General features: G+C 44.7%; 1 protein-coding gene and 1 non-coding gene across 3 annotated transcripts; one reads left to right on the top strand and one right to left on the bottom strand.

The window, feature by feature from the left end:
• Nucleotides 1–36: 36 nt before the first annotated feature.
• ZBTB5 (zinc finger and BTB domain containing 5) lies at nucleotides 37–27,349 on the bottom strand. Of its 2 annotated transcripts, XR_009519859.1 has the most exons (3): nucleotides 26,097–27,349; nucleotides 2,185–5,254; nucleotides 37–1,521 (listed from the first exon to the last, which is right to left on the bottom strand). XR_009519859.1 is itself a non-coding variant. In XM_060014504.1 (2 exons), exon 2 carries the CDS (start codon nucleotides 5,248–5,250, stop codon nucleotides 3,220–3,222), a length of 2,031 nt encoding a protein of 676 aa, XP_059870487.1. In that variant the 5' UTR covers nucleotides 5,251–5,254; nucleotides 26,097–27,349; the 3' UTR covers nucleotides 37–3,219. The 2 variants fall into 2 exon arrangements, 1 of the variants encoding a protein (XP_059870487.1); XM_060014504.1 differs by having other exon boundaries at nucleotides 37–5,254.
• LOC132427814 (U6 spliceosomal RNA) lies at nucleotides 17,436–17,542 on the top strand. Its single transcript, XR_009520018.1, has one exon. It is a non-coding gene; the product is annotated as a U6 spliceosomal RNA (small nuclear RNA).
• Nucleotides 27,350–27,484: the final 135 nt, after the last annotated feature.

Here is a 27,484-nt window from a genome sequence, read left to right as displayed (position 1 = left end):
GAGACGCTGAGGACAAGAGCATCTGCTTACATTTTCTAAATCAGGGCCTCTAGTGACTGCAGGTTCTGCTTCCCACCCCCATCCCCACGCATTTTAATTATTAGACCCTGTCCAAACCACCTTACCCCTCATCCTCTGCTAAAATGCCTTCAAGTGTCCCTCACTGAGGACAGAACAACCACAGCCCAGTGGTGACCGTGGCAACTGGACCTGCTCCCTAGACCATCGGACAAATTAAACACACATGGCAAAAAGAACTAGGTATGGTCACAATACTTATTTTTTGGTCAAGACTAATCAAGGTAGGTGCGTTTCTTAATTTTTATTTTAAAATTAGTTTCAGCACCTTCATATTTTGTCCCTCGTGTCCATCTCCTCACTCCCCAGGTGAATGCCCTTTTCTAATCACCTCAGTTCTCCTAAGGCCAGGCCACCAGCACTGCCAAAGCCCTGCTCCTGCTGAGGGACCTGGGCTCCAGTTCTTCCCCGCAGCTGAGCCATACTGGAGAGTGGAGTCTTCAGCCTGGGAGGCACGTAAGGGAGCGGCAGAAAGCGCAAGATTTGGCAGGCCCACTAGGAGTAAAACTGCGGTGAGAACAACACATCACCCTTGTCCACAGCTCAGAGACAAAGCTCAGGGAAAGCACGAGGGACTGATGACCAGTAACTGTTATTAACCACAGCATGAGAGAATCTTCTAGGAAGTTTGGTTTTAAAAAAAAGTACTGGTCACAGCAGGGTTAGCAGAGAAAGCAATACTACTTCATTTTTTTATTTCAACCTTAAAAACCTAAGGCGAAGAAAAAGAACACAATTAGTTAGAGGCATGAATACGACAAATTTTTTATTTCAAAGTCTCAAATTTTGACCAGCATAGCACCACTGACACAGGTGCCCTGATAGAATCTTATGATTTGGTCACCAGAAATGATTATGCCAAGCTGTAATTAAGGCTAACCAATCAAATCCAGGTACCCAATACCAGTTAAAATTCAGGTAGAAACTACCAATTTGTGGGAACCCTGGGACTGGTTTTCCAGGGAACCTCTGAATTATTTTTTAAGTGCTACAGCATGTACGAGGACCTGGCTCACAGGCTTGCTTCTCACATGTAGGAACTGATTGACTAAGAGGTAGATGAGAGATTCCAGATTCCACTTAGCAGTGGAGAGGCAGGGCTCCAGCCACTGTGTCAGAGATAGGCCCCGAAGCAAGTCCACTTAAGCTGGAGCTCAGGTGAGGGGGCGGCTTCCTGGCACCTCCTCCTCAAGGTGGAAGGGGAGGAGGGCTGCCACTGCTCTCCGGGTGCCACCGATTCCTCTTCCCAAGCCAGGCAGGGTCTCTCTCGTTCTCCATGCTGACCCACCTGCCTCCCAGGGTTAATCTCACGAGTCACTGGTCCCCACAGAGGGGTGGATGTGGAGCCTCCTCACATCAAGTCAGAGCATGACTGCTAACAATTCGCCACACACAGCTGAACCTCACAGGTGATCCCACAGCCTCCAGCCGTCTCCCCCACATCTGAAAGGAGAGGAATCAGAGGTTTCCCTTTTGGTTTTCCTCCCTGGGAATCAGTTCATAGGAGATGCTAAGCAATGAACATTGTAAGTTTATCCACAGACAGATGTGTAACTGCGTACGCTAGATTAAGAGGAGAAAACACTCGCTGATTACCTTTCTTTCTAAACAAAGGTAAGAACTGAAGGATTTCACTCAATTATGCACAATGGCTTGTGTCTAAAAAAGCTGTATAAAAACTCATGTTCATGCATGAATTAAACTGACTTCATGAGCTCTATAGAGACACATTAACCTGTGCTTTTCCCCTGGAAGCTCATGAGCCAGGGCTCAGCCTGACAGCTGCTACCAAGAGCCCCGATGGCACAGGGTCAGAAGACCACAGGTGGGGCTGGGGAAGAGAAGCAGTGGGGTCCAGGGAGGCCCAGGGCAGTCACCCAGATGTCTCCTCAAACTGTCTCAGATGCTGCTTGGTGACTTCTATGCTCTGGGCTGCCCAACCCATTTATATTTACCCATGAATACTGCTGCATTTGGATTTCAAACACTCAGTATTGGGTTGGGGCAACAACAAAAGTTCAGGGTCTGTACTTTAAAACGATAGTATAGAACAGTAATAAAACCCACGATGGAGGGGGGTTGATTTCACTTTTGGTTAGTTTTTACCTGAAAACAGTAATCTAGGCCCGGGAAAGATGCCATATGTGGCATGAATGTGAAGAAGTGAAGCAGACAACGGGTTTGTCGTTGGGTGAGATGTGTCAGGCTGCACCAGCCCCCGAAATCTGCACGGAACAAAGGGTAAATGCGCCATAAAAGATCTCACTAAACAGGACTCCACACCATCAGAACAAAGACAAACACTAGCTCTTTTCTGACTTCCAAACATGGAACTGTAACATATGTAATACAAGTTGGTTAAAATACTGCTAAAACAGCACATACAGAAACAATACCTTACTTGTTGCTCCCTATAAGTACATACTCCTTTTACAACTTTGTTTTTAAAGCCAGGAAAAATTGTTAAAACATCTATGTAACAAACAGTGATGTTTTCAAAAGTATATATACACCTAATAGTCCAGAGAATGCTCGCTCTGGACCCAGTGTCAGCACCATGAAAGTGCAGTGTCTGTGACTGCAAATCAGACAAAAATAAAAAGTACAGTATTTTCTGAAGCCTAGGACTAGCTCATGATAAACTTTAAAGCATTTTTGGCAGACAGGTATGTCCTCAAGGGCCTTCCTTTTAGACAGGCACAAAGTTGCCACTGGTTACACTTAAGTTTATCTTGCATCACTGTACAGGTATATAATCTCATCAGAAGGTATATAGGAAATTTAAATGCTTCAGAGTTTTACAAAAATTGCTAAAAAAAACTTTTGCACTTCAATTTCTAATTGTCAAATGTGCCACTTTTAATGACATTGATTCGAAACTACTTTCTGACTGCATTACTCAACCCTAAGGAAGAACTTGGTTTCAGGGATTGGATCCCTTCTCTGAAAGCGTACATTTCACTCAGAAATGTAGCAGTACAAGCACTACACCTATTAATTAATTCTCCATTTATTAGTCATCGAAATTTGCATGAGCCATTTGCAGCCTGAAGCCTCAAACCCAACGGCATTAACCACCAACCAAAAGAGACTGTAGTTTAGGTCCTGATACTGGCCTCAGCATTATCTCAAGAGGTCGGGTTAGAGCAAAGTGCTGGGAAGGTTGCTGCTCTGCCAGCGCAGGCAGGTGGTCTTCGAGTGTTTGTACAGGTGGCTGGACTGACTGAACCTCTTGCCGCACTTGAGGCAGGCGTAGGGTTTTTCACCTGTGTGAACACGGATGTGCTTCTTGCAATCTGTCAAGGTCAGGAAAGTCTTGCAGCAGATTTTGCAGGCATACTTGCGAGCCCCCTCTACGACTAAGACGTTGTGCTCCGATAAGGCCTTCTTGCACTTTGACAGGACGTCAGCAGATGCCCTCGTCAACTGCGGGGGGCCGGGCTGCGAAGGGTGGCCATTTTCAAATGAGGATGTGGCCGCGTTCATCATTAGCTGGGAACTGGCAGAGTTCTCTGGGATCTGTGAGCTCCTGACTGACGTTACCACTGGCATTTTGGGAGCTATGCGGCGGTAGTATGGAAAGTTACTGGCTCCACCTCTAGGGGAGCTCATCATTACCCTGGAGAAGGAGGAATGCAACCCCAGACCAGACCTGGAAAAATCCATCCCAAACTGTTCTCCTCCTTGGTAGCCTGAGGTCTGCACACATGGCAGGCCCATCACTTCCTGCATAGGCCTGACGAAGTGAGCATCTGTGGGTTCGCTGAACGGGTTCTCCATGTGAGAGCCAGGGGCTGAGGAGGGCCCGCCTGCAGGCCCAGCCTCTGGACTCAACAGATAAGGGGCCTCCCCCTCCAGCCTGCAGTCACTAGTGGTGTTTGGGATATTATCGTCATTGTTCTGATTTGCACTAAAGTTACTTCCTCTGCTCTTGTTAAGAAAATTTGAAATGCTAAAAGTGGATTTATGTTCTAGGTTATTTGTGACTTCCAAAATATGGATGTCTCCTACCCGGTCAGTGCTAGACTGGGGATCTGAAAAACTCCGGTCGCTGCTCTCGGGGCTGAGGTCTATCTTCTCGGCACTGACCACCACTCCCTCCACCTCCACCGATTCGCTGCCTTCCGCTTGGGAGGTCACGTCGCTCACTTCATCCTGAGGCTCAGGAGAGCTCAAGGGCTCAGATTTAACCACCACTCTCATGTGCTCCTTCTCACCAAGGCCAGCCTCAGGGTTTTCGCACTGAAAACCACTTTTCTCAGGTGTGGCTTCCTGCTCAAAACTAGCCTCGACCTGAGTGGCGCGGGAGGCCATGGAGAGCTGGGTCACGTTGCCGGTGCTGTTGTCGGACTGGCTGGGCACCTGGGCATCTTCTTGAGCACCAAAGGGCCGGTCAAATATGATGGCGCTGTCGTCCTGGGTGTCGGTCATCCCGTCAGCTTTAGGGTTATCCACGATCTTCAGAGAATCTGGTGAAAAGAACTCCTCCCGAGAATGAACCCCCGGCCCATTCTCTGGCGTAACGTCGGAGATGGCAGACTCATCCAGGGTGGGTCGGAGCCGCTGTCTGGCCCGCTCCTCTGCAGACTGCTTGCGCTTATGCAGGCGTCTCATGGGGAACGGTGTCCGCTGGTCCAGGTTACTGCGCATCGAGGAGCTCATGGGGGCCGGCTGCTCCTCACCACTCTGGCTGGAATTGAGGGCTGAGCTCACGATGCTCAGTCCCAGCTGCTGCAGCATAAAGGAGCGCTGCATGCGGGCACTCTGCTCCTGAACGCGCTCGGTGGGGGGAGACATGGGCAGCGTCCTTGTCGTTAGGTAATGTTTACATGCCTTAACAACAGAGTTCAAGTGCAGGTGAGAGGCTGCCAATAAGACATCCATAACATTGCTCTCCCCCAGCATGAGGGTGGAGGTATACATCATGTCAATCAGTGCGGCAAAGGCCTCCGCTGTCACTACCTCGCTATCCAACTGGATCATGTTCATGGTCTGATCTCCCTCTGCCACAGAGAACAGGGCTCGGAAATGTGTACTGCATGCTGCTAGTACCGAGCGGTGGGCTTTGAAATGTCTGTTCCCCACTACAATGACACAATCACAGAGCTGGCCGTGAAGTCTCTGGTAGTTCAGCTGCTGGAAGATCTGTTCAAAGTGGCCAGGAAAATCCATGATCCTATAAAAAAAAAAGAAAGTGTTAAGACGCAGAAGAGCTTAAGTCAAAGGGCACAGAGGGTGTGACGACAAGAGAGGCATGGGGACTTCCCTGGCGGTCTAGTGGTTAAGACTTCGCCTTCCAATGCAGCGGGTGCGGGTTCGATCCCTGCTCGGGGAGCTAAGATCCCACATGCCTCGCATCCAAAAAACCAAAACAAAAAACAGAAGCAATGTAACTAATTCAATAAACACAAAAAATGGTCCACATCAAAAAAAAAAAAATCTTAAAAAAAAGAGGGAGGCATGAATGACCAAGCTTGGACCTTTCAAAGCTCGTGATGTTTCTGATGGTGGGCACGCAGACTGAACACCTGTCCAATAAGGAGCAAATGCTGATTCGGCTAACAGCCCTGGAAGCCTGCACACACACACAGATCAGCTACGGGCTGTTTACAGCCTCCCCTTCACCCTTACATGACCCACTTTTAACACTTAGGGTCCATGTTAGAAAAGACCAGTGTGTGGGTGATGCAACATCTATCTATACCTGAGAAGTCAGAGTTCTGCACTCCCTGAGGACAATAAATAAACTCCAAGAAATTATAAACAGTCTTTTAGCAACCTTAAATAAATAAAAAGGGCATATCAATATTAGTGGGGAAGATTTCCAGTTATAGATGGTAGTAGATTGCACTCATGCATTTACCCTCTCCACCCTTAAAGTTTTTTGGTTTTGTTATTGTTTTAAAGGTAAAAACCCACAAGGGAAAAAAGAGTGGGAAAGAAATATCAATAGCATTTTGGAAGCTGGTGAGCAGGTAAACGAATACATGCTGACTGACTTAGCATGCCCAGAAAGCTGAATCCTAAACTGGCAGTGGCTAAAACAACCTGACATATATAAACCCCCACCCACCCAGAGGCTCAGAACTGGCTGCCAAGGTGCCAGGGGAAGTGGAGTGAAGATGACGTCAAGACAAGGGGACTGGCTGGAAGTCTATTCGATAAAAAAATAATCTAATGGACGTTCCATACCTGTGGCACAGAAAAGGTAAAGCTATAGAGACAGAGAGTAGATTAGTGGTTTTCTGGGACCGGGGTTGGGCTCGGGGCAGGACTGCAAGTGGGAAGAGGGACTTCTGGGGGCATGATGGAAATGTTCTAAAATTGGGGTATGATGATTACACATCAAATTCTCTAAAAATATTTGAACTGTACACTTAAAACAAGGAATTTTATGGTATGTACATAGACCTCAATAAAGCTCAATAAATTAAACTTCAAAAAAAAAAAGAAGAAAAACAAGAGATGAACAAGCTCCAAAACCATCTGCTCAGACTCCATTTTCACCTGTAGGGCTTCTATACAGCCAACCCAACTGACTGCTTAGAATATCACATGTATCTTTGATGATACTACAGAATTACTAGGTTTTTCTCCCCCTTAGGTGTGATAATGGCATTCTGATTTTTTTTTTCAAGAGTAGTTTTTAAAGAGATAACATACTGAAATACTTACAGATGAAATGACATGATGTCTAGCATTTGCTTCAAAAGCTTATTTTTTGTACATTTGAAATTTTTTATAAATGTTAAAATTAAGAAAAGGAATAAAGAAGAGACCGCATGGACTATGGGTGGATCACTTTCCAAAGCTGAGTTTGGAATCATTACATATCTACATTTTCATCTCTTGGACTCATCAGAAACAAGAACTTGCTTGTCCTCTCCTAAGAAACTGCTACACTTCCTAGGAACTACAGGACTGCTGATTCAAAGTCTAACTCCTTGACTAGTGCTCATGACACACTCTCATTGTATGGTTAGAAAACAGGGTCAATAACCCCCAAAGTGGCGCTGTTCTGTGCCTTCTGCCTACAGACTGTAGAAGCTGAAGGAGCCACAAAGTTTAAAACCCTGTTTTATCCTCTCCAGCGAAGGAACCTCTGGTCCTCTGGGAGGGAGGGAGGCAGAATCTAATGGTTACACCCCAGGATACAAACACATGCAGATAGACAGTCGTGCCTGGCACTAGAGATAAAATGATCAACAAGACAGATCCATCTCTGCCCTCAGGGGTGACAGACTAATCAACATTCAAATACAATAAAGTATTGCAAGTGCTGTGGTAGGAAGTACAAGGTGCTACAGGAGACAAAGAAAGGGCGCCTGCCTCTGACGGGCTGGTGGAGGGGGTGTGGAAAGCCTCTTCGGGAAAGAAGCCAGCAGTCCCCTGCTGGGCTCTGGTGGCTGAACCAGAGAAACTCTGTACTCAGGACACGAGGCTGGGACGAGCTGCTACAACCCACAGCTGGAGCATGAAGTTAAAGTCCGCACTAGAAGGTAAGACATTCCCCCCACCCCACCCACCAATAGAAGACTAGCAGCCCAGGGTTCAAATACCCAGGGAATCCCTCCAACAGACCACTTGGGTCCCCATCAAACTTCCCTACAGTGAAGCCCACCAGTCCTCAAGGCCCATTCACTCAGCTTCCAATCAGTCAGGAAGAAGCACCACAAACTGGAGGGGAAAAATCCCTAACATTGAAACCGAGTGCGGCCCTATGGGGCTCCCAGGCACGGAGGCTTTTTTGTCCCCCATTTCTTGTAGGCAAAACTCCAGCCTCCATGACCTTCCCTGAGTTCCAAAGGGCAGATTCAAACAGTTGCTAATCAAGGGAGGAGCAGGTAAGAAACCACCTGAGGCAAGATTAAAGGGACCGGAGAAGATGAGGAGACCATCTGAGACCCTGCACACATCCTAATCTTGTCAGCAATCTCATCCTTTTGAAACTCTGCAGGAGAATGCAAGACTGTTACTGCCTTCGTCCTTATTGCATACCCCTGACCATGAGCCCCGACTATAAGACCTCTCCCTATTCCCCAGGGAGGGGAGCACAGTTCTTGAGGTGCTAGCCTACTGTGTTCCCTCTTCGCCTGGCAAAGAAATAAAGGCACTCTTTCTTTCTCCTCCATAACTGTCTCAGTATTTCTGTACAGCATCGGTGCACAGACAGCCAAGATTTTGGCAACATGAAAGAGCCCTAAACAAACAAACAAAAAGGCATCTGGAAGAAACAGAACTAAGGGCGAAAAACACCTATAATTAACATCCTCAGCTAAGATACGATATCCATGAAACAGGAAGAGAATGTTTTTAATTTTTTTTGAAAAGAAATATTCCAGAAACAAAAAAAATATTGAAGTTTAAAATTGCAAAAAAAATTTTAAGTTACTAGAAGGGTTGGAAGATAATAATATGGCTGAGGAAATGTCACAGACAAGGCAAAGGAGAAATAAAAGTGAATGAACAAGAGAAAAAAAGAATTAACTAATGAAGCCCAAAGTCTGAATACAAAAAGAGAAAAGACAGAAAATGGGGAGAATGATAAACAACAAAGAATAATTCTCAGAACTGAAGAAGTTACTTATTCACACTAAAAAGGTCCACCAAGTGCTCAGCAATATGAATGAACAAATCCCACACCTGGCTCATTACAGTGACATTTTAAAACACCTGGGATAAAGATCTGGAAAGTTTGAAGTGGGGGGAGTTAACAAAGAAGAGTTAACAAAGAATCAAGAATAAAACTGGCATTAGACTTCTCGAAAGCAATACTGGAAGGTAAAGGGTTCTTTAAAATTCTCCGAGAAAATTACTTCCAACTTAGACCATACCCAGCCAAACATCAATTGTAAGGGGAGACTACGGCATTTTCCAGACAAGCAAGAACCCAAAAGTCTACCTCCCACATATCCCTTCTCAGGAAGCTATTAAACCTTGTGCTTCAGGAAGCTGGGAATAAACCAAGAAAAGGAAGATGAAGAATATAGGAATTGCAGATGCATCCTAGAAAACAGGCAAAGAGAATTTGAAAGATGATGCTGAAGCCCGAAATGAGAGCTAGGCAGCAGGACTGGGGAGCAGACTGGAGCAGGAATATGAGGGACTCCAAGGAGTTCCCCAAGGGAAAAAAGGAATGGAGAGATCACATGACATAGTTGAGAGCCGCTAAGAAGTTAACAGTTCCATGAAAATGTGAAGATAGGTCATAAAAAAACAAGAATTTTATTTTATTTTTTTGCGGTACACGGGCCTCTCACTGTTTTGGCCTCTCCCGTTGCAGCACATAGGCTCCGGACGCGCAGGCTCAGTGGCCATGGCTCACGGGCCTAGCCGCTCCGCGGCATGTGGGATCTTCCCGGACCGGGGTACGAACCCATGTCCCCTGCATCGGCAGGCGGACTCTCAACCACTGCGCCACCAGGGAAGCCCAAGAAGAATTTTAAATGGGACAGTTATTAACTCCAGGAAGAATACATGGTTGTTTAGTTGCCGTACCCTATGTGTTTTGTTTACAGAGTCCTAATAATGTGAACACAGAGCCAAATTTGAGATACTGGAAGGGTAAGGGAAGGCCAATACATGTGTGTGGGGGAGGCAGAGGAGAAGTGGTGTAAGAAGGTTAAATTCTCACCTTCCCTATTAGTCAAGAAATGCTGTCTGAAATACTACCCCAAGAAATAGTAATATAAGAACACTGTTTGGAAATACAGAAAGCAGTAGCAGACGAAACAACTAAAACAAGTGAAAGTGGCTGCCTCTAAGGAGGGGGAATTTGGAGGGGAAAAACGGGGGACAGAAGACTGCTATTTTTTTAGCTCTAAACCTAATGGAACTATGTGGCTTCTAAAATATAAATACATACATATATTTAACTTTTATAAAAATAATTTTTTTGGGTTTTTTTTTTTTTTTTTTGCCACACCATATGGCTTGTGGGATCTTAGTTCCCTGACCAGGGATTCAACGCACGCCCTCAGCAGTAAAAGCACAAAGTCCTAACCACTGGACCGCCAGGGAATTCCCAATATTAAATGAAATTTTAAAAAACATGGTAGGGCTTCCCTGGTGGCGCAGTGGTTGAGAGTCCGCCTGCCGACGCAGGGGACACAGGTTCGTGTCCCGGTCCGGGAAGATCCCACATGCCGCGGAGCAGCTGGGCCCATGAGCCATGGCCGCTAAGCCTGTGCGTCTGGAGCCTGTGGTCCGCAACAGGAGAGGCTACAACAGTGAGAGGCCTGTGTACCGCAAAAAAACAAAACAAAACATGGTAGATCCTTGACATTCTAAAGGCATACACCCTGAGATCTTTGCACATCTCCAAATTCACAAGTACCATTATGGCACTTCACAAGGATTACTGCAAGCAGAAGGCCACATGGATGCCAAGCTGCACACCAGGCTTGCCCACTTGCTTTAGTGGCCCAGCCCTACAGAGCAGGCCAAGTCATGACTGAGTGAAATGACAAGTGACCACAGAACACACTCCTTCAAGATCCCTGGGAAATAACAAAAATGACAAACTCTAAATCCATAAAAACCAAAGGTCTACAGTGCCAACTGAGTATTAAGCACAGGCCTTTGCTGTACCTGGAAAGTTACAAATGGATGGTAAAATGCCTCAAAGCAGGGGCCACGTGTTGGCCTATTCTTTTACGTCCTGTGTTTTTTCAGCTTTTGAAGAGTTTCCAACAACAAAATACATCACTAAAACACGTACTTTCCTGCTGCCCCCTTCTTGCTTTATCAAGATTCCCTGCTAGGAGTGAAGGGCCAACAATGGCAAGCAGCAGCACATGAGCCCCTGACCCCACCCAATCAACCAGGGACCACAGAGCTCAAGGCTTTGGGGAGATTAGACAAAATGCAATTATTGCTCACAAGTCTATAGCTCCTGACTTGGAAAGTAAACACGTATAGTAGTAAATGTCAAGTTCCAAGGAGGCAATTATTTTATAGCAGTAACAGGGAAGAAACATTCTGGTTCAAGAAACAAAAGAAATAAAACAAGGAGTTGTCTTAGGAAGCTGTACCAGCCTCAGAGTCACTCTGAGAACTAAGAGACTGGAGCCTTGTTAGGTTAAAGCAAGCAGCATCAGGCACTGAGTTTATTGCTTTCTCTCCTACTGTGGAGACTGGAACCAATGTTGTAGAACTGTTGCAGTGCTGACAGTAGTAGTAATAATAAAACAATGGTGACTACTGTTAGAGAGTCTTCTATGTGCTAGTCATTGTGTTAAGTACTTTTTATTTATATTATCTCTAATCTCCAAAACAACCTTGTCAGGTAGGGCTTACTATTCTGACTTAACAGAAGAGGGGAACATAAAAGACTAACTTCCCAAATAAATGGTATTTTAATGGAGCATTAAATGGGCATTCTGTCCAATGTCCTTCTTCTTCAACAAGCAGCAGAAATATGATCATCTGAGGAAAAACAGCCTCCTTATTTTTTGTAATGTCAGTTATCTTGAGTATGAGAGAAACCACCACTCTTTTCCACAAAAGGTCGTTCACTAAAATGTCAAACTCCTAATATTCAATCCCCCTTTCTATAGAAAGGGCATAAGTAGCAAGGAAATTGTGGTCTCAAAAGCACCATTTTGAGGAGATTCCCAGGGCCCAGAAACCTATGAGAAGAGACTACTGAGGTAGCTAAACATGACCCCAACGAAAACAGAAGTTTAAATAATGTTGCAAAATAGGTAAACAGTTCATATAACTTCCTGTCATCCTAGAGATTGTCAGCCCTACACTAGATGCCCTGACACAATCCTTGAGATCAACTCAAGTTCTCCAGGCTCTTCTCCAAACACTGTAGGGATGCCTGGAATGTCCCGCTATGCCTTATTGTCAGGCCTTCATCAGGGAAGTACAAAGGCTAAGGATTCCTTTCTTCTTAAGGGGGCCTGGAAGTTGTGAAACTAAATAGTGACATTAGAGATGATCATCAAAACCTGGAGAAACACTTATTCTCTAAGTTAGTAACTGTGTTGAATTATCTGTTTAGACATAACTCCAAACTAATTTCTCCTTAATGGCAATATTCTTTCATCTTAATATCATTTAATCAATTTATGATCATTTAGATTAGCAATAGAAATCAAATCCACTAATATAAAAGCTAATTTTAGCCATAAAACTGGCCAATTAGATTATTCAACTGCTCCTTCCAATATATCCAGAGTGTCAGAAAACACTTCAGGGTAAGTCAGAGCCCTTAACTGGATACAATCAGCCCGCTCAACTGATTTAAGGAGAAAGGGATTTATGGTAAAAAGATGTTAGGAAGCTCACAAAATCTCCAGGAGGGTGGGAGAGTGATACAGGAATGCCCCAGAGCACCCAAGCACATCGTGGAAATCATTACTGCCACTACTACCTCTACTTTCCATGGATCCTGCTCTCGATTAGCTGCCCAGAAGAGAGCTGCCATTGCACCTTCTACACCAGCACAGTCCAATACAACTTCCTACAATGACAGAAATCAACAGCATAGTTGCTATGCTGTCCACTAGTCACATGTGTTTACTGAGCACTTGAAATGTGGCTAGGGTGACTGAGGAAATGAACTTTTAATTTTATTTAATTTTAATTAATTTAATGTCTACTGGATTGGACAGAGTAGTTCTAAATGCTCAGTATTGTTCCATATTGCTCACATCTGCATCCAGACCCCACTCAGGTACCTACGACCAAGGGAACCTAGTTCTCACACCTGCCCTGTAATGATGATTCTACCTTGGGAAATGGGACACACAATTTGCAGGCTCTCCAAATGGAAAGGTGGGGGTGTTCAAAAGGCTGGACAGCTGCCAGTGACAAACAGCCACTGTAACATTCCTCTGACAGTTAGAGCCCCTCCCCATGTATGTGATGGGTAAATGGCTTTGGAAATGCATAGCTTTTTTGGGCAAGAGGTGATCATCCCGAAAGTGAAAGAGAGAACCAAAATAACAGAAGGCCAAAGATCTAGTATTGTAGTACACGTGCACTGGCAGTGCAGACATCTTCAACTAGCATTTATTGAGCCCTTCCATAGGCTGTGATGAGGAACTAGGGTAAATTTTTAAAAGCTCTAGGGAATTTAAAACAGAACATTTAAAAACACTTGTTAATTAATTTTTAAATAAAAATAAACAATGACAGGGACTTCCCTGGTGGCGCAGTGGTTAAGAATCTGCCTGCCAATGCAGGTGACATGGGTTTGAGCCCTGGTCTGAGAAGATGCAACATGCCATGGAACAACTAAGCCCGTGCACCACACTGCTGAGCCCGCACGCCTAGAGCCCGTGCTCTGCAACAAGAGAAGCCACCACGATGAGAAGCCCACACACTGCAACAAGAGTAGCCCCCACTCAACGCAACTAGAGAAAGCCTGCGTGCAGCAACAAAGACCCAACGCAGCCAAAAATAAATAATCAATTAATCAATTAATTTTTAAAAAAGACCCAACGCAGCCAAAAATAAATTTTTAAAAAATAAAATAAAAATAGGGCTTCCCTGGTGGCGCAGTGGTTGAGAGTCCGCCTGCCGATGCGGGGGACACGGGTTTGTGCCCTGGTCCGGGAAGGTCCCACATGCCGCGGAGCGGCTGGGCCCATGAGCCATGGCCGCTGAGCCTGCGCGTCTGGAGCCTGTGCTCCGTGACGGGAGAGGCCCCAATAGTGAGAGGCCCGTGTACCGCAAAAAAAAAAAAAAATCAAAAAAAAAAATAAAATAAAATAAAAATAAACAATTACATGTTAACTTTTATGAAAAATAACTATACTCCCCCGAAAAAAAATAATGAGAAGAGTGGCACTGTTTTACATTTTTGCATTAACAGAAGATAGCTGGATTCTCATATTTGCTTCTGCATTCAGGATTTTGCAATATCATACACGAGTGTACACTCATGAAAGAATTAAGTGAAAAAAGCAAATAAGTCTTTATATCAATATGAAAATAGCTTTGACCTCATAGACTCCTTGAAAAACTCTCAGAGGTCCCTATGGGTCCTTGGACTATACTTTGAGAATAGCTGATCTAATGAAAATTCTAACTATACTGGGGGATGGAGGAATGTGGAGTGTGCAGTAGAATCATAAGGAGAAATTAACAAACTCATAAAAAACAAAATTCGTATCTCTAACCAAGGGGAAGTCAATAGATAATGCCTAAACTGAAAAATTAAGAAGCTCCAAGCATGGCTTTTTACATATGTATATAAATATCAAAGGAATTAGTTAAGAGTTGAAAGTGGGGGCTTCCCTGGTGGCGCAGTGGTTGAGAGTCCGCCTGCCGACGCAGGGGACACGGGTTCGTGTCCCGGTCCGGGAAGATCCCACATGCCACGGAGCAGCTGGGCCCGTGAGCCATGGCCGCTGAGCCTGTGCTCCACAACGGGAGAGGCCCGCGTACCGCAAAAAAAAAAAAAAAAAAAGAGTTGAAAGTGGGAGTCTTGAGGAAGAGAAATGGGGAGCAGGGAGGCCAGGGCCTAGTATTCATCTTAAAAATCTGTGGAACTAAAAAAAAAAAAAACAATCTGTGGAACTATTTGATTCCTTAAGTGATGTGTACTTAGCAAACTACATATATATCTTTGGTAAAATTTCTTTTTAAAAATCTAAAAAGAGAGCATGAACAGACCATAATTGGTCCCCACCGCCACGCACACAATTAGAAAGAGCTGCCAAAGAATTACTTCTCCCCTGAAGAGGCACGAGCACCAAGTAGTTTTACAGGAAATATCTATTGAATGCTATGGAAAAGATAATTCCTATATTATTTAAACCATTTTAGGATAGAAAGCTTCCTATAATGCAATTTTAAATATTGATAAATAGCTATTATATCACATGCCAGGCAATGCAATTAAATACTGTAAATATTGGGACTTCTCTGGTGGTCCAGTGGTTAAGTCTCGGTGCTCCCAATGCAGGGGGCATGGGTTTGATCCCTGGTGGGGGAACTAGGATCACGCATGCCACATGGCGCGGCAGGGAAAATAAATAAATAAATAAATATTGACCAATCTTTCTGAATGGACTGGTGAGGATAAGTTATATATAGTGAAGGGCAACCTACTGCTGTCAGTGTACTGACTGACTTTTAAGAGAAGCTATTTAATATACAGCAACAAGGGACTTCCCTGGTGGTCCAGTGGTAAAGAATCCGCCTTACAATGCAGCCGATGAGGGTTCAATCTCTGGTCAGGGAATTAAGATCCCACATGCGTGGGGCAACTAAACCCTCGCGCCACCACTACTGAGCCCGCGCACCTCAACGAGAGAGCCTGTGTGCCACTAACTACAGAGCCCACGTGCCCTGGAGCCTGTGCACCACAACTAGAGAGACAAAACCTGCACGCCACAACGAGAGAAGCACGCATGCCACAACAAAAGATCCTACGTGCTGCAACTAAGACCCAACACAGCCAAAAAAAAAAAAAAAAAAAAAAAAAATCCAGTAACGCATGCATAACTCAATTAAAGTAAAAATGGAGCCATGAGTTAAATGAAACGAGAAATACAGCTGACTTACTAATGTGATTGTTAATATATGTTCTGGCCATCCCAAAGTGCCACAAGTCAGTATTCCAAGAATGAAATGGAAACAGCAGGGCATTACTGTGATGCCTCAAAGTGATTCCAAAGACTATGAATATGAAAAAGGCTTAGTGTCATACTGTCTTAGGGTCTGCTTGTGGGAAACCCTACCTAAGAGGATTCAAGTACATCTGACTTATCAAGGAAGTGCTCCCAGGAGAAACTGGGAATGGGAAGCAGTAGAGAGAAGCAGCAGCGGCCAAGCAAGGGAGCAATCTGGGGCAAAATCCCAGCTTTAGCCTGGTCCAGCAGGGGAACTCTGGAGTATAAGTAACTGAGTTTGAGCCGTCTCAAGGCAAGGGAACTGGTCTTTCATAGCCCTTGCATTAGTCAGTCAACAGCTAAGAACCTCTCCAGGGAGATGGAGCACTTCAAGCTCTCTGGGCCTATGCACAAAGTGAAGCCAGTCACTCAAAGACAGTCCTCAAAGACAGTCCTCAAAAGAGTCACAGACACAAGCCGTTAGAAGCAAAGATTCAGTCAAAGTTGCATAACTGGTGCACAGAAGCAGTAAAAAGGACCAAGGGGATCTGGTCAGGGCACAGACAGTATCTGCTATGTATACTTGGTGATACTAAAGAATAAAGTGCCATGTAACCATATGGATAAACAGATGACACTGTCTGTTGTTAGGGACCCACCCACCCCTACCTGTGATTGTGCTGGGGAAGAAAGAGGAAGGATCTATTTTTCCTTCTGTGATGGAAGGCTGATTGCTGATTTATCCACCTAACAAGATTATACATGAAGGGGATGGAGATAATTCACAACAAAGAAATCAGAGTGCTATTAGGAAGAGAGAAAGAATGCTGGAGAATTTTTTGGTGATACTATATGATACATTAGGCAACAAAGAAACTGGTCAATATAAGGACAACCCAAGAACTGGCATAGCCTAATTTATATTTCATGTTCTTTATAAAAACTGGTCACTTGAAATAAGTCAACGTGTATAGCAGATTGCATTTTCCAAGTTGGCTAGCCACATGAAGGTCTCCCATACTGCATGTTTTCTTACGGTCTGACATCAACACTCCTCTCATGAAGAGGTGGGCGTCTACGTCGACTCCCCTTGAAGCCAGGCAAGTCTATGACTATGGCAAAAGTTACACTATGTGACTACTTGTGAGCTAGGTCATAAAAAGTGACACCGCTTTCACCTGGTCTTTTTGGCTTCCTCTTAGAACCCAACAACCATTCTGTGAGGAAAAGCAGCTGAAATCTAGTTGACAGTCAACACCTGCCTCCAGACATGACTTCAAGTTAACTTCAGCCCCACACACAATCTGACTACGTAACAGACCCCAAGAGAGAATCAGCTAGCTGAGCCCAGTCAACCCCTAGAACTCTTAGAGATAATAATAAAATGCTTTTTGTGGTTTTAAGCCATTAAGCTTTCCAGTGATTTGTTACATAGCAATAAATAACTGAAACAATGTAAAACTTGTTAACATCACCCCACAAATCAATATTCAAATACTATCTCCAAGGGACACCTTTTTTTTTTCTTTTGGTCTGTCTACTAATGTCCTTGGGGTAAATCACTTTCTACCCATTCTTAGTCCAGCTGGAAAAGATCAGACTGCCTCCAAACCTCTGAGTTCCTGATGATCTTTGGTTCCTCCAAATGATCTAGAGAGGCCTGGCTAATTTCTTAACCACTTCCCTTGATTACAATGATTGTTTCAGAGATGGATATGTGAGCCAAGCCACAGCAATTAGAGTCTGCCCTGGGGACTTTTGCTGATACCATCAACAAAGAATCTCTTGCTCCCTTCTGCACCACAAGTGCTAAAATTTGAACCATAAAGAGAAGATTAGCATGGCCCCTGAGCAAGGATGACAAGCAAATTCATGAAATGTTCCGTATTTCTCACTCACTGGGATCCTTATCAGTGCCAGTGTTACAGGAGAGAAATGATGGATTGACTGTTTCAAAAGAGAGAGCGAGAATAGAATAGAATAGATATTCTCTTCACCCAGATTGCAAGCTGTGAGAGAGATGTAAATCTAACGCTGATGGTGGCAATTTTTGCCTATCTGAGAATGAAGCCAACAAAGAAGGAAGCAATACCAAAGACAATGAATGTCCTGATGACATCAAGACCATGGGATCCAGCCATGACTGTAGTTAGCATGACCCTAGGACTTTCTATTTCATGAGCCAACAAATTCCCCTTTTACTTTAACCTGGTTCATGCTGGATCTCTGTCACACAGTGAAGTTCAAATCGCAATCTTAAAAAAATCTAAACAACATGGCTATCTTGAAACAGTTTTGGATCTAGAAAGTGTATTTTTAAAATTCAGTTAGTTTGAGAGGTATGAAATGTGTTACTCTCCACTGTGATGGAAGGGAATCATGAATCAAGATCATGGTTATTCAAAACTCACAAGCATCTCTAGCAAACTCAGAGATCCAGTCTAAAAGCTATAAAAGAGTTCATGCTGAGAAGGTAAGTGTTTTACCAAAAGCTGCCTGTTTGAAGCCTTCAAACCAAGGGAAAAAGCTTCAGGTCTCTTTTTCTTTTTTTAATAATTTTAAAAATTTTTTATTTATTTATTTTTGAGTGCGTTGGGTTTTCGTTGCTGCTCGTGGGATTTCTCTAGTTGCAGTGGGTGGGGGCCACTCTTCGTTGCGGGGCGCGGGCTTCTCATTGTGGTGGCTTCTCTTGTTGCAGAGCATGGGCTCTAGGCACACGGGCTTCAGCAGTTGTGGCTCATGGGCTCTAGAGCACAGGCTCAGTAGTTGTGGCACACGGACTTAGTTGCTCTGCGGCATGTGGGATCTTCCTGGACCAGGGCTCGAAGCCGTGTCCCTTGCATTGGCAGGCAGATTCTTAACCACTTAGCCACCAGGGAAGCCCCAGGTCTCTTTAAAAGATTTCAAAATGTGACTATAAGCCTATATGGCAGGAGGATATACAGCAAGTAATCTATCAACTTGTAACTTTGACCCAAAGCAAGTGTACACTACAATATTTTTTATACAGGAACAGAGTTTTAGAAATTTGCAAACTAAATATAATTAAGAAAATATATTTATACCACTGCTTATTACATTAACATGAATAATCAAGAGTTGACTTTTCTCAATAGACTTACTTTCCTAATAGTGCTTTACTTAGACTAATAAAAAAGTTCATTTGTGTTCTAGGGGAACAAGCCAGTTAATAGCACATTTTAAACTGTTTGACTTATATATTGACCTACCCACATGCTTTTCAATAATATACTTAGTTCATAAAGAAATGTACACCCATACTCAAACATCATCTACAACATATCAAGTGATTTGCTGCTGATCTGCCAGGCAGGACCTGCAAGGCTACACCTGCAAGAAGCATCTTAACATTCTAAGAACTCTTAACGTTCAATATCCCTAATCTAGATAAAACCCTACCAGAAAAATAACTAAACAGAACTTTGCCTCCACTTGTAGAGATGACGTAAGTGAAAATAAATGTAAGAGAACAAAACTAGGCAAGGTCCCAGTCAAGCAGGCTAGGATTTTTGATGGGGTTACAAGTTCTGGAGTCCTAGAACATTCATCCATATTCTGGTCTGATCAACTAAGTGGGACTACGTAGGCACACAGGCGCCCAAGGTTAACCCCAGCTACCGCATCTGTCAGCATGACTAATTTTATAGTCTCTCTGGTTCTGCTGTGTCAGGGCAGCTCAGAAATTGGACAGATTAAGTGTATTAAAAAGGAAATCAGGACTTCCCTGGTGGTCCAGCAGTAAAGAATCTGCCTTACAATGCAGGTAACGTGGGTTTGATCCCTGGTCAGGGAACTAAGATCCCACATGCTGCGGGGCAACTAAGCCCACGAGCCACAACTACTGAGCTCGAGCACCTCAACTAGAGAGCCCACATGACCTGGAACCTGCGCACCAGAACTACAGAGCCCACGGTGCCCTGGAGCCTGCACGCCACAACTAGAGAAAGAAAACCTGCACGCCACAACTAGAGAGAAGCCCACGTGCCACAACAAAAGATCCTGCGTGCCGCAACTAAGACCCGACACAGCCAAAAATAAATAAAATAAATAAATAATAAATCTTAAAAAAAAAAGGAAATCCATCAATGACTAAAAGTGAGCATGACTGGGGATGTCAAGCTAATGCCAGAAGCCCTTACCATCTCACCCTACCCTCCAGCTCTCCCACTTTACCAGCTTGTTTTCCAGTTCAAAATTCCTAGGGCTGGACTTCCCTGGTGTTGCAGTGGTTAAGAATCCTCCTGCCAATGCAGGGGACACAGGTTTGAGCCCTGATCCAGGAAGATCCCATATGCCGTGGAGCAACTAAGCCTGTGTGCCACAGCTACTGAGCCTGTGCTCTAGAGCCCACGACCCACAACTGCTGAGCCCGTGTGCCACAACTACTGAAGCCCGTGCGCCTAGAGCCCATGCTCCACAACAAGAGAAGCCACAGCAATGAGAAGCCTGCTTGCCGCAACTAGAGGAAGCCCGTGCACAGCAACGAAGACCCAACACAGCCAAAAATAAATAAATACATAAATTTCTTTAAAAAAATTCCTAGGGATTAGCTGACCTAAAACTTCATAATTCAGCTTGAATAAGAAAAGTTATTAGTGACCTACTTATATTCTAGTGCAAAGTCAAAATGCTTCTACTAAAACTTCTTGTTGACTCCAGGGACTATAATTTCTCTCTCTCTTCAAAAGTGCCTGATATAAAACTCCGTAAATTATCTTGAATGAATTTTGTATTTAGGTGAAATGTAACACCATATTACCCAACAGTCATTTTTCTGAGAGTCACAACTATCCCTACAATCAGCCAAAAGCCAGAAAGAAAAAGTCTCAGAATATCCAAAATAAAGGTCAAAGCCTATGTATGAAAGATTTCCTCACAGGGAAGTACCTCAAGCCCTCACATAGTCTTTTTTTAATAATTATTTTTTAATTAATTAATTAAGCTGCAAAAAGAGACAGCTGATGCACTAAGGGAGAAAAGGGGCCCAGCAGCACGTACTGGGGCTATTAGCCCTAAATTTTTACATATATAGAAAGCGCATGTATGTGGAATCTCTTTTTTTGTTTTGTTTCGGTTTCGGGTGGTGGTTGTTTTTTGTTTGTTTTTGGCCGCACTGCGTGGCTTGCAGGATCTTAGTTTCCCAACCAGGGACTGAACGTGGGCCCTCGGCAGTGAAAGCATGGAGTCCTAAAAACTGGATCGCCAGGGAATTCCCTGCAATCTCATTCTTTAAAAATATAGGATAAATGGGACTTCAGCGTAAAGGCAGCCTTTGATTTATACATATACTGTGCTACTCAAGTTTGCAAAATAAATCACTTAGCATTTTCTCAGCAATATCACCTTCCAAGACCACTCACAAAGTATGCCTTTAACCTGTTACTATGTTAGCAAACAGGTCAAAGCACCTGTGCAGTGTAAGTAACACTGCACCACACTTACCACTATACTTCGATTAGTTGGATGAAAGGGTTGAATGCCTACTAAGAGCGAGGTCCTGTAGGTATTTTACATATATTCTCTCTTATGGATGATGATCAAGCAGTGACTGTCTTCCTCATGCCTAGGGCCAACATCACCCAACTAGTACAGCAAGTGAAGGATAAGAGATATGATCCTAGGTCCATCCACAAAACTTCACTTTGCAGTAATGGGAGTAGCCCCCAGGAAGACATGGGCCCAGTGGTTGATGACAGGATATTCAGAGGAGAGACAGTAAGCAATTAATAGTGTGAGCAAAGGCTAGGAATAAGGATCAGGCAATTGGAGGGAGTGAGGGGATGAAGCTGAAAAGCAGGGTCAGGGTCAAGGATTGGAACTGAGTGAAAAGACAGGTGTGTAAAATAACAGCTAAGGGAGTGAAAATTAGAGCAAGGATTCTGGAAAAGCTGGCAGGAGGGGCTTTTCGTCTCTTTTCTTCCTCAAATCCTCCCTTATTACCAATGCTACACGCCACCGCCACCACCACCACAGCCCACACTGCCAAGCCTTCACCAGTGATAACAGACCCCAGTTTAGAAGGTCAGCAGGATGCAAGATAAGCTTTGCCTTCTCCTCCCACTGCTCCTTACCACTGGCTCCTCCCAACCCTGCCTTCCATGAGGCTGGTGCCAAACAAGAATCAGGGAGCAGAGCCTTGGGGAGAAGAGGGGCTGGGTGACAGAATGCATTCCTGGTGGCAGGATCACCTGTAATAAGGGGAAGATCTTGGTCTGCCCAAACCTGTCAGGGAGGTGGTCAGCCAAGGTGGTGGCCCACCGGCAGAATGCTGTCTGATAGATGGGCATGCTCAAGACAGTCAGTTACATGAGAGTCTGACAGCATTGCACTTCAACTTCAAAATAATTTATGACAGGGGCTTCCCTGGTGGTGCAGTGGTGGAGAGTCCGCCTGCCGATGCTGGGGACACGGGTTCGTGCCCCAGGCCGGGAAGATCCCACGTGCCGCGGAGCGGCTAGGCCCGTGAGCCATGGCCGCTGAGCCTGCGCTCCGCAATGGGAGAGGCCACAACAGTGAGAGGCCCGCGTACCGCAAAAAAAAAAAATAATAATAATTTATGACAAACTTCACTGCTTTATCCTATTTAGAACTTTACACTTGCACTGTAACTGTTCTAGAAATTTCCCTGTCTCGGGTACTACATTTTCCTAAAACTTAAAATGACTAGCCAGCCAGCTGATTGTCCAGATAAAAGAACATCTGTAGCCACTTAACGCTCTAAAGAGCATACAAACTTCACAAAGGTACCCAAAAATCTATAGGAACCATCCATCAATGGCTTCTTTTAGCTGTTTATATATTTGAGACTATATTTTAACATCTGTTTTAACAGTCTAAATATATTTTCCCTCTATTATTTAGAAAATGCTGCCTGACACACATCCCAGTTGCCTCCACCACACACAACCTTTTCAGCAATTTTTAAAAATAGCTTTTATTGCCTTGCACCCCTGACAGATCAAGATACGTATTTCTTAAGGAAAAAAACTAAACTTCTATCAAGAAGAAAGCCATGCTGAAGCATTGGAGACACAATTATTGATGATGCCTTTCCAGGAGAGAAGATGAAAAATGGATTTAATTCATTTCTTATACCTAGTTTACCTTCAAAGTAGTATATTCCTTCACTTCTGAGTAATTTATCAAATCAATAGTGACTGATACTTCACCTGCTAAGTGACTGATACTTCACCTGCTAAGTTGCTTTTGACATTCTACTCAAAATAAAATACAGTGTATGTTACTACATGTGTTTAGATTTTTGTACCATCTGTACATTCCTCTCAAAACTGAACCCCAGAACAGTGGGTTTTCTTCTCCCTGTCCTCCTTCCTCAAATCCTCTCTGTAGACTAAAACAGAAGGACTTGTATTTCAAAGACCTTTAAAATTGAAGGTCTTATATTTTTAGAGGAAGACAGCTGAGTATATTTTAAATTATAACTAATTTAGATGTACTGAAAAATCAATTACACCAAGTTAACAATATCATGTATGGAAGAAAGGGGGGAACAATTCACCCTAATCATTTTAAACTTAAGCTGGAAATAAAGCATTTGTAAACTGTTATCAAGTATACAAAGTAACAAAACACCAAGTACAGTTTCCAAAAAGCAGACCCAGCAATCATCCTTTAAAATTTGTCAAAGAAACAAAACAGTTCGTTAATTCCCCTCTGAATAAGGAAAAAATATTACTTCCAATAGGATTCCTTTCAATAGCAAACTTTCTTCAGAGTGCAGATTTGGAAAATTAATTGCTTACAATTAACAATGAATTAGTTGGATACAAAAGTCTTTTAATTGCACCAAGTTTCATTAAATCTAAGATGCCAGTGATTATCAAGTGCAACACTATCTCATGTAACATTGCGGGGGGAAAAACAATGCCAGTTAAGCTATGGTATAATGCTTACTTATGGCATCCTGTCCTCAAGATTAAAATGTGAACAAAATGTGGTTTAGAATCAAGGAAATACTGGAACCTTAAACATATCATTCAAGTATGTTAGAATATCACAAGGAAAATTATGTACAGATAAAATAATCTTAGATACTAAGACAGTAATCTATCTATATTACAATAAAATGTCAGTACTCTAACACAATTCCTAATCTGAGCTGTCAGAAAGATAAATCAAAGCTTTTAGTAAATAGATGTATAATTAATCAAATGAAAAGCACCTCCCAAAATTGGAATCTGGAGATTAAAAGCCACTACTCAGTAATGACAATGATGAAAACAACTGTAAGAACAATAGTTCACTCAGAAACAGCTGGTCTTTTAGCATGAGTTCACCTCATACTTAGACAAAAGGTGCCGTGTGGTGTTACATTCCATCCCACCTGCTACACTAACAAAATTTGGCTCTACTAGACAACATCCATATTTGAGAAATGTTAAGTACAGTCAAAGAGAACTCATATGCTTAAAACTGACAAACAGGAAAAGTATTCGTTTACAACAAATTTATATTAAAAAAATAAAAGTTGAAGACTAACATGGAATCAATACCTTGGGTTTTTCTTTTCCCTTTCCAAGGAGAAACTGAGGCAGATTCAAGATTCTGTCAGCACTACAGCAAACTTTGTCATTTCTCACTGTACACAAGCTATTTTTAAGTCTTACCCACGCTAAAGAACTCCAATTCAACATAATTCATGCTAAATACTTTAAATACTAAACATTTACATGCATTTTGTATCCAACTGATTTTTTTTTTAATAACTTCAACTACTTGTGATAGCCTTACGACAAAGTCTCTTTTGAGAGCACTGACCCCTAAGCTTAGGAAAACACCCCACTCTAAGATGCTTTTCTTCCAAATCTTCTCTCTTTTAGAATTTTGCTAGACACCTCAAATAGGAAGAATACAGCTTGCCAGTATCCCCAGCTAACTATACCATGCTTTGACACAACTTTTAGGAGAGAAAAAGCAAATCAAGAAAACATGCTGACTTCAGGACTCTTTAAAAAGTCCTGGTTCATTTATTTAGCAAAACGCAAGAGCCCGAACAGGTCCTCAACGAGTTAGTCTTACCTGGCAGGTCACCAACCTGACAGTGGTGGTGAGGCCAGTCTTCCCAAGTTTTCTGGGATTTCCAGAGGGGACTAAAGTAATAGTAGGAGGCCTTCCCTTGGTTTAGGGGCTTTTCTCTAAAATTCTCTCTCCTCTCCCCACCTGGTCTTTTTCCCCCGCCGCTAATCTTTTAGCTTATCAACCTCACCACCAAAATCACAACACTGAATGCACTTTCTCCAGAAAACGGTGAGGCACCTAGCCCACCTTTTTTAAATTATCTAAGGCACAACAGCCCCTACAAGGATAACAAATCATCAGTGATGTCTAAGGCACAGCATTCTCTTCAGCCTCTAAAGAAAGATCCTAATGTATGTAATATCTTCTACCTACTACAACTGAAAAGTGTATGAACATATTTCGGAAGTATTTCTGCTTCAGTTCTTGAAGGTGAAGGGTTTCTTACTTCAATTCATTAAAATTAACCAGAACCCAACCATACTACTTAGTACTCAAGATTTCACTGCGCCTTTACCTAAAATTTTTCCTCCAAACTAAATATTTAGGATTTGTGTCCTATTCAGAAATTAGCTTCCACAGTACCCTCCACGATGCCAGAATGCACACTGACTTAATAACAAACGACCTTTTTTGGAAGAGAAGAAAAACTAACCTTCGACCCCCCTTAACTCACTGCCTAAGGTTAGTATTTAAGTATAAATCTGCATGTCCTCCAAACAAGGGGAGGAGGGCAGAAGGCTGTTCTTACCACTGCATCCCCCACAGCTCCTAGCACGAAGCCTGGAAGCAGAGGCCATTCAATAATAGCCTATAAACACTGTAGTCCTCTGGTAAGTTGGGGCATTCCAAAACACTGGCTCCACCCCTCCAAGGGTCAGCCTCCGGTTCCCCATTCCAGACCGCCTCGGCCTTGCTCTGGTGTAAATGAAACCTCGTCGCTCAAACAGACCCAGGATGGGGGCGAGAGAGGCACCCGACCCCATCCCGCAGATCCTCTATTCACCCCGCCAGGCTGTTGGTCCCAAGACTTCCCCACCCGATCCCAGCAACCAACGTCGCAGGCCCGCAGATCCGAGGGTGCAAGAGCCCCGCCCCACCGGCTGGACCTACAGTCTGGCGTCAGGACACGGGGGACGCCTGCGCAGAAGAACACGCCTTCCACCCGCCTGGCCCCTCCGTTCCGAGGGTAACAATACCACCTCAGAAAGACTGACAAGGTAGGCGGGGGTGGGGGGATGGAGGGGAACCGGTACGCGTCTGCGCGCGCCCCGACGCCTGGACTAGACCCTGCTCGCGCCGCCCATCCAGCTCCCCCAGAGCCCAACTGTCTCCACGTGAGCGCGCCCGCGCGCGCCACCACGGCTCGCGCTGACAGGGTTGCCTCACCTGAGCCGGACTCCGCCCCCCTTCTCGCTGGAGGAGGCGGTGACCCTTCTCCGATCGGACCCGACAGTGTCGGAGGAGGCGGGAACGTCCAGGCTGGCGCCCCAGTGATGGGATTTCCTCCCCCTTCCGCCCACCCCGCCTCTCGTCCTCCGGCTGCTTCAGCCCGTTCGCCGCCGCACTCTGAGAATACCACGGCAGCGGCCCACAGTAAACGGAAGTGACGCAACACGAGATCGCCTACTCCGCGGCTTTTCTCCTCCCCTCCGGCCGCGCTACAGCCAATCAGAAGCGGAAGCGGCGGGGCCAGGGTAGATGTGCCGCCAGCCAGCGCGCGGAATCCGGCGGAATTTATTCGGCCCCGGGAACACTGACCAATCCGCGGTCCCAGGAGCCTCGCTGTGTTTACTACCGAGCGAATCCGTGAGCCCTGCAGCCAATCACCGTATGCCTTACAACACGTAAAACTGTTATCAAACGCCTTTTAAAGCGGGATTTATCACTAAGCGACTCTAGGATTGGACTACAGACAAGCGACTGTGTGCCGAAGCCAATCCAGACCCGCTGTGGTGGAGGCCCCCGGGTTTTCCGCCTCATTCCACCAGTCACAACTACGACTGCCTGAGGTCTGAGCCGGGTGTGAGGCGAGCCCGCGAGGTAGTGTCCCACTGCTGGCTGGACCTGAAGGATTTCCCCACACTCACGGCGCCCGGCTCCCTCTTTGGTGACACCGGGCTCCCTCTCCAACGCGAATTCCCTTCGCGGGACCTCGTAGGCTTTGGAAAAAAATAAAATTCCAAGACGCTGTTTAGGTTGAATTAAGCCAAAATCCAGGCTAAAGACGCTGAACCAAAAATGCCATCCATATGACGGCAGTTGGGTCCGACACCGCGCCACGTCCAGTCCCGGTGGCGGCGTCTCCAAGGGCTGGGGACTGAGAAGTCTGGCACTTCGCTCCGCATTCCGTGCCGCAGGTCAAATAAGCCTGCAGTCTCCTGAACCAGTCTCCCAATGAACAGAATGGGAAACGTGGAAGAGTTGCGGACTTCGGTGGGACAATGTCAGAAAAGAGCAAGGTCCGTGCGGCTCCCGGGCTCCCAGGTGCACGCTCGGACGGAGAGCCCGAACCCTTAGGTACACCGGCCCCGGCGCCTCCGACGGCAGAAAGAAGCCCACCTTCCCCATGTGAAGAGCAGACAAGTCCGTAAGGGGCCTTCCGCGGCGGGAGCCGTCGGGAGCTCGGCGTGGCTCCGGAGACAAAGGCAGGCTGGGGAACGCAGTTCGGTTGTTTTTTGGGGGGGTGGGTTTGGGGGGGAAGACTATTTTTAAAAGGGAACACCCCACTTCTTCAGAACTCAACACCCAGTTATCATTAGAGCTGATCCATCCCT

This window comes from Delphinus delphis, chromosome 6, assembly GCF_949987515.2.
Source record: "Delphinus delphis chromosome 6, mDelDel1.2, whole genome shotgun sequence".
In the NCBI taxonomy this organism is placed as follows: Eukaryota; Metazoa; Chordata; class Mammalia; order Artiodactyla; family Delphinidae; genus Delphinus; species Delphinus delphis.
The sequence above is the reverse complement of the archived record's forward strand: the minus strand, read 5'-3'. Positions and strand labels throughout refer to the sequence as shown.

Bases quoted from the DNA above. Each gene is read 5' to 3' on its own strand.
- ZBTB5 (XM_060014504.1), bottom strand. From the start codon at position 5,250: ATGGATTTTCCTGGCCACTTTGAACAGATCTTCCAGCAGCTGAACTAC.